Source organism: Apaloderma vittatum, unplaced genomic scaffold (assembly GCF_000703405.1).
Source record: "Apaloderma vittatum isolate BGI_N311 unplaced genomic scaffold, ASM70340v1 scaffold5791, whole genome shotgun sequence".
In the NCBI taxonomy this organism is placed as follows: Eukaryota; Metazoa; Chordata; class Aves; order Trogoniformes; family Trogonidae; genus Apaloderma; species Apaloderma vittatum.
Window position 1 is genome coordinate 7037 of NW_009700710.1, and position 6306 is coordinate 13342.

Here is a 6306-nt window from a genome sequence, read left to right on the forward strand (position 1 = left end):
AGACAGAACAAGGACGTGTCCCTGGGTTTGGAGCTCCCACATCCTGAGAGGGAGAACCAGTCCCCTGGGTCCGAGAGGGGAAAGAAGCAGAACCGGGAGCGGCGGCGGCACGGCCGCAGGGATGGGCTGAAGCCCCCCAGAGGTATCTTGAGCTCCGGAGGAGGCTCGAGGCTCTCAGGTCACTTGTGTGAGGGCAAGAAGGAGCAGCTGGGGCTGAGCCCCGTGGGTGGGTGCAGGGTGGGGGACGCGCGCCCGCTCTGGGGACGAATCTGCCAAACAAAGGAGGCACGAGAAAAAAGGGGACCTCCAGAAGCGGAGGTTTTTACTGCTGGCTGCAATTTTGTGCAAATGGCCTGGTTTGCCTTGGAGGGGCAGCTCGGAAAGTTTCTAGGGCTTGAGGGGCTGTTTTGGGGTGGCCTGCTTTGTTTTTGTTTTCTTTTTTAGCAAATGGTTCCGTTTATGAACACACACACCCCAGCCGTGCTCAATCTCGCCACTGACTTTAAAACATGACCAGAACTAGAAATCATACAAAACCCCTTACTTCATTTGAAGATCTGTTTTTCTTTTCCTCATCAGAGTTTCTATGTTTATGCTGAACCATCAAAAAAAATAAAATTGCGTAGGTGAAATTGCACTAATTCCATTTAAATGGTGCTTGGCTTTGGCCGGGACCGCTTCCCTTTGCAGAGTGGGGGTGCGTGGTGTGTGTGCTCAGTGTTCTGTTAAATTCAGGCAATTTGTGTCAATCCTGACAAGCTGGGTGTCAGCATCCCCGAGTCCCAGCTCTCATTCCTCCCAGCATCAGTAAGATCTCCTGTTTTCTCGGGGGACTGACTCAATAACTCGCATCAGGCAATAGAGAAGAGATCGAACAAAGCTGGTTCGAAGCAGAATTTGCAGAGCCCGGTTCCCTTTTTTTAACTTAAGGTTTACATTTAAATTAATAATTAGGAGAAGCAGGGTTCAGGATGTGAAGATATTGTTATTTCAAGTTAGGTAGATCCTGGCAAGCTAAATTGAAATAAGCCACTAAAACCAGATAAAAATGTGTTCATAGGTATTTTCAGCAGCTTAATGTATTGGTTTAAAAATGGTTAGATGAGTACATTTTGTACTCTTGAGACCTGAAGAAGAAATCATTTGCCTTTTAAGAGAAAGAGAGAGAGACGTATCTTCAAGAAGGTGTGATTACGTGTGACGAGGGTGTGAAAATCAGGATGCATATATCCTGGACCTGATCTCACTTTACTTTAATAGCACACGACTCTGTTTTACGTGGGTCTAAACAGCAGCTCAAAGTGACAGACCACCGGCCGGTGGCTGGAGGAGATCCAAATGCCTTTCACTCAGATCTGGGGCACACGGAGAGAAAAGGGGTGAGAAAGCCAGCGCTGCTGTACCCATTGCTTTCTGCAGGGAGGACTCCTGCTGCTGGGCCGAGCTCCCTGTACAAGAAACCCGAGAGCTTTGAAGAACAGTTTCGAAACCTGCAGGCAGAGGAAGCTATGAGTCTGACCCCCAGCCCACTGCTCATCGCTGCGCTGGAACCGGCTGTTTCCACAGAAGAACCTCCTGCTCTTCCAGCCACGTCACCTCGGTCACAGGTAAGGAGGCAGCTGGTGAGGTGCTGTGCCTCTGGTGCAGGCAAATCTCCAGCAGATAAGGTCCAGTTTCCTTTTTTTTCCTTTTCTTTTTCCCCCAGATAGAAGTGTTTGCTTAACATCAAAGCCTTCCCTTAAAAGCAGCTCTCTCTCTCTCGGAGACATCTAAACAACTCTTCATAAACAATTCCTTTAGCTGCTTCTCTCCCCTTGCCCACCTCTCTCTCGCCTTCATTCAGCTTCAGGGACCTTGGCTGGAGAGGGCAGCACATCGGTGGCGTCCCTGCCCGTGACAGGGAGGTTGGATTCGATGATCTCTAAGATCCCTTCCAACCTGGGCCATTCTCTGTGACATCCCGATGCTCCTTGCTCACCTTTTGTCCTCACATAGAAGCAGCGGAAACTTCCCTCTTCAGCTGCAACACAGGCAAGCTTCTCCCTTTTGCAAATGAGATGCCAAGGAGCCCCAGGGGACAAGAGAGGAGAGGAGCAGGGTGGAAATCATAAAACCTTTTTTAGGTCTAAAGGCACCAGGAAAATTTGCGAAGGCTTTGGTGTCCCTACAGAAGTGTCACCTGGTGTCTCTTTGGTTTCTTGTGGTTTGCAGGCGCGTCCCAGGCAAGATGGGGACGTGATGCCCACCCTGGACATGGCACTCTTCGACTGGACGGATTATGAGGATCTCAAACCAGAAATGTGGCCGTCTGCTAAAAAGAAAGGTGCTAAACCTCCCTGACCTCCTCCCCAAAAGTCATTCTGTAAGGCTGGTCCCATGGAAAAGCATAAAGCTGCTTGTGTTTTGAGCTCAGTTTCAGAATGTTTCTCATTTTGGATGCGTAGTTTGAGGGCAGAGGAAAAAAGGTAGAGGGTTGAGAACTAGGTAGAAGACCAGACTATGAAGGTTTAGAGTTCAAACTCTTGAAGTCTGAGGCTATTTTTACCCTGGAACAATACAGCCTTCAAAATAAAACATTAGCATGAAATTTTCTATCAGCATCTGTTTGGGTTTTTTTTTCCGTAGACAAACGCCGCAGTAAGAGCCCCAACAGCGGAAACGACACCACAACAGCAGAAGGAGAGCCGTGCGACCATCACCTCGACTGCTTCCCAGGTCAGGATCGGCTGCATAGAGTCGTTTCTCCAAACACGAGATTGTCTGAAACCCAGCTCAGGTTCTAACACAAGTACCCTGATTTCTAACGCTGGTGGGAAGTGGGGTGCAGGGGGAAGGGCAGAGGCTCTCGGGGTGGTTTGTGGGAGCGAGTGATGCCCGTACCACACAGCCTGCGGTGGGTGCCAGTGGCCCTTCAGGGGAGGGGATGGACGAGCTGTGCTGACCCGTGTTCCTGTGCCCCAGGCTCGTGCTGCGACCTGCGCGAGCACCTCTGCAAACCCCACAACCGAGGCCTCAACAACAAATGTTACGACGACTGCATGTGCACTGAAGGTGAGTTCAGCGCCTTGGTCCCCTCCTCCCAGCCAGCCTCGAAGCTGGCTGTGTTGGCTCGGGACGGCGGTTTCCGTGTGAAAAAAGGAGCCAATCTCTGCTGCTCTTAGCCCTTCCCTTCCGCTGTTTCACAATGAGCATTGAGCCATCTAGAGCATCTTGTTGAAGGGAACCTACAAGAAGGCTGGAGAGGGACTTTTTACAAGAGTGTCCAGTGATAGGACAAGGGGAAATGGGTTTAAGTTGAAGGAGAATAGATTTAGATTAGATCTTAGGAAGAAATTCTTCAGTACGAGGGCGGCAAGACTTTGGAATAAATTGCCCTGAGATGTTGTGGCTGCCCCCTGTAGAGGGGGAGGTTGGACGGAGCCTTGGGTAGCCTGATCTAGTTGAGAGGCGTCCCTGCCCGTGACAGGGAGGTTGGACTAGATGATCTCTAAGGTCCCTTCCAGTCCAGGCCATTCCAGGTTTCGATGATTCCCTCTTGAAAACAGAAGTCCCAATATCTGCAAACCTCACAGAAGTCATAATGTAGTAACATTTCAGTGGTGCTTCCAAGTGTCACAGATCATAAAAACAAATTGCTATCCTTGTTTTACATAACCTAAAATAGCTTTCCAAGCTAATTTGAACTGGACTCATAGCAATTTAGTAGGTGTGGACAGGACACAGACTTTTTGTTTCTTCAGACCGCTTTTGAAGAATCCAGAGCAGCCCTTAGCAGACAGCTGGGTTACAAACATGCTGAAAGGCGCTGCTCTTGTCTGCACGTGTTCAGAACCAGCTCCAGGCACTGGGTCTTGACTGCCAGAACAAAACCCTGGTTGCCAAGTTCTGTGACCTGTGTTAGGCACCTCGTGGTGTTGACCAGGTCATTCACCTGCTTTTTGCCCAGTTTAAGCAGACTGCTTTCCTGGAGTTCTAACCTTGGCTGTGTGGTGTAACAGTTGAACGTCCTCATCAAAGACAAAGTTTTGGTAGATTAACCTCGAAAAATGCTTCTGCAAGCCTGACGAGGGCTGCCCTCAGCCCTGCTGCCAAACGTGCAGCGTCTGTAGCACTGAAAAGATCCCAGAGGTGCAGGGTCCAGAGAAGACAGCCAGGACACTTGGAGAAGAGCAGAGCTCTGATCTGCTTCTAGGAGGCCAGGTTGCCCTGGGAGGATTAGTGATGACGGCAGAAACCCAACTTCAAGGTAGCCGGTCTCAGCAGAGCCCCGGGACAGGCACCCCAAAAGGCTGCTCGGTGACCTGCGACACAGGCTGGGTCTCCTGGGTACTCGGGGACAGTTTTTGGGCCGTTTTATCATAAAAGCTGTAAATCCCCAGCCTAGGGCTGCTGGCACTGTTGCCATCTGCTGCCTGCTCTGGAAGGAAGAGTTGCAGTTTCCAGGATCCTGCCAACTCCAGTGGCCTGAGCCTGGGCTGCTGAAAATAGGGGTTTTGTGAGAATTGCACACACTTAGGCTGTGTCCTCCCTGGCCCAAATAGCTACGTGTTCTGGTGTAGCAAAGTCAGACACCAAAAGATAAACCCACCAGTGCCAGAAACCGATGAGTTACCCTGATCAGAGCCCTCACTGCATGCCACTGCCACGGGACAATATGTGCTGGTGGGTTTTTTACAAATAAAATGCCTTTCTCCCCGCTCGGTATTCACCAACACTCTATCAAATAGCTTCCTTCAGACCTTGCACATCGAGCATCCAGAACAGAGAAACCGAAGGAGATGAGCAGCAAGCTTTGCATCAGACCTCCCAGAAATAATGCTGCCGAGTCTCTTTCCTCCTCTCTTGGAGCTTTAGGGAAATAAATAGTGCGGGGAGCTCCCCAGGCGTTGCTGCTGCTCGTTAAGTCTGTGGTAATTACCCAGGGGGGAGATCGCTTGAACAGTAATGGCAAGTAATAAGGGGAAAGCGAGCAGGGTTTCCATAAAATCCCTGGGAACAAAGAGGGTCATTCAGTGGTGTTTCAAGAAGCCAGTGAAACCTCCTGCCTGAGCCAGTGAATGCCAAACCAGAACATGAGCCAAACAATAGCAGAGCCCAAAAAAACAACATGCCCTGCCCCTGTGAGGCATTTCCCGGCCACCTCGTTTGACACCCAGCCCTGGGACCGGCCCTGCGGCAGGAAGCTCTGCCCCGAATGGAGGCTGGAGCCGCTTGTTTGCTGTTGCTGAGCCCCAGTCCCTCCCGCTCACTTGTGTCTTTCCCGTAGGGCTCCGCTGTTACGCCAAATTCCACCGGAACAGAAGAGTGACGCGGAGGAAAGGGCGCTGTGTGGAGCCCCAGTCGGCCAACGGAGAGCAGGGGTCGTTCATCAATGTTTAGGAGGCGGGACTCCTGCCTGGGTGGTGTCCGACGGCTCGTACCCAGCGATGGGGTTAGAGGGAAGGGGCAGGCAATGGCTGAAGCTGCAGGCTCTGAGCACGCCAGGCTCCGACGAGACTGAAACTCCTGTTAGTTACAGAGTGGCCTCAGTCTTTTCCGGACCAGGACGGCATCCCCCCTCCCTTCCCTCAGCCCATTCCTGCCACTAAGGTGGGCCCCCCTTTGGCGGGTGGTAAGAGATGATCACGAGTACCATTGCGATGGTCCCAGTGGGAGAAGGCTCTGCAGTTCCATCTCCTCTCAACAGAGGCAAAAGATAAAAGATCCTTCAGGTCCAAGAGGACATGACCTTAAACTTCACCCCTTAACTACTGCTTGGGAGGAAAGGTGGATCCTCCTTAAGGATCAGAGGTTCCTAGAGGACAGGAGGCTGCAGCCTCCAGGTGAGATCCAAGAGGGGAAGCGGATCGGCTGCTCAGGTGAGAGGGGACCCTCGGACAGAGCTCTCTGTGTGCCTCAGACAGCTCCTCCCCAGCTGTCAGACACTACCAGTGTCCTGCTGCTCTTCTTTGGGACCATCCAGTCCCACCCCTTCCTCCCTTTCTTGCTTCCGGAGAACGACCTGGTTTCTGCACGGATGCAGCAAGACATCCCAGCCTGCAGCTTTCACTCATTTACCTATCCTGCCGAGTCGGTTATTTGTAATGGTTATTCTTAGGAGCTTTCTGGGGAAGGGATAGTTTTCCTCGTGAGCCAAAAATCAAGTTTTTGATAACGGGAGATAGGGACAGGCTGTAGTAAATCCTGTGACATGTTGCATGTGTGTTTCCATGATATGTAAATAAAGATACGATAGATACCCTTTGTGCAACAGTTCTGCTGCTTTGAGCTCCCTGAGGAGGGAACTGGCCATCAGTGGCATTGATG

General features: G+C 51.2%; 1 protein-coding gene across 1 annotated transcript in view; it reads left to right on the forward strand.

Moving 5' to 3' along the window:
- The window catches only part of DRAXIN (dorsal inhibitory axon guidance protein), a 5757-nt gene extending 378 nt beyond the window's left edge, over nt 1–5379 (forward strand). The window contains exons 2-7 of the mRNA XM_009878834.1: nt 3–142; nt 1420–1607; nt 2212–2323; nt 2626–2715; nt 2962–3051; nt 5267–5379. Of these exons, the coding sequence (XP_009877136.1) occupies nt 3–142; nt 1420–1607; nt 2212–2323; nt 2626–2715; nt 2962–3051; nt 5267–5379 (733 nt within the window). The remainder of the gene's footprint in view (nt 1–2; nt 143–1419; nt 1608–2211; nt 2324–2625; nt 2716–2961; nt 3052–5266) is intronic.
- The last annotated feature ends 927 nt before the right edge of the window (nt 5380–6306 follow it).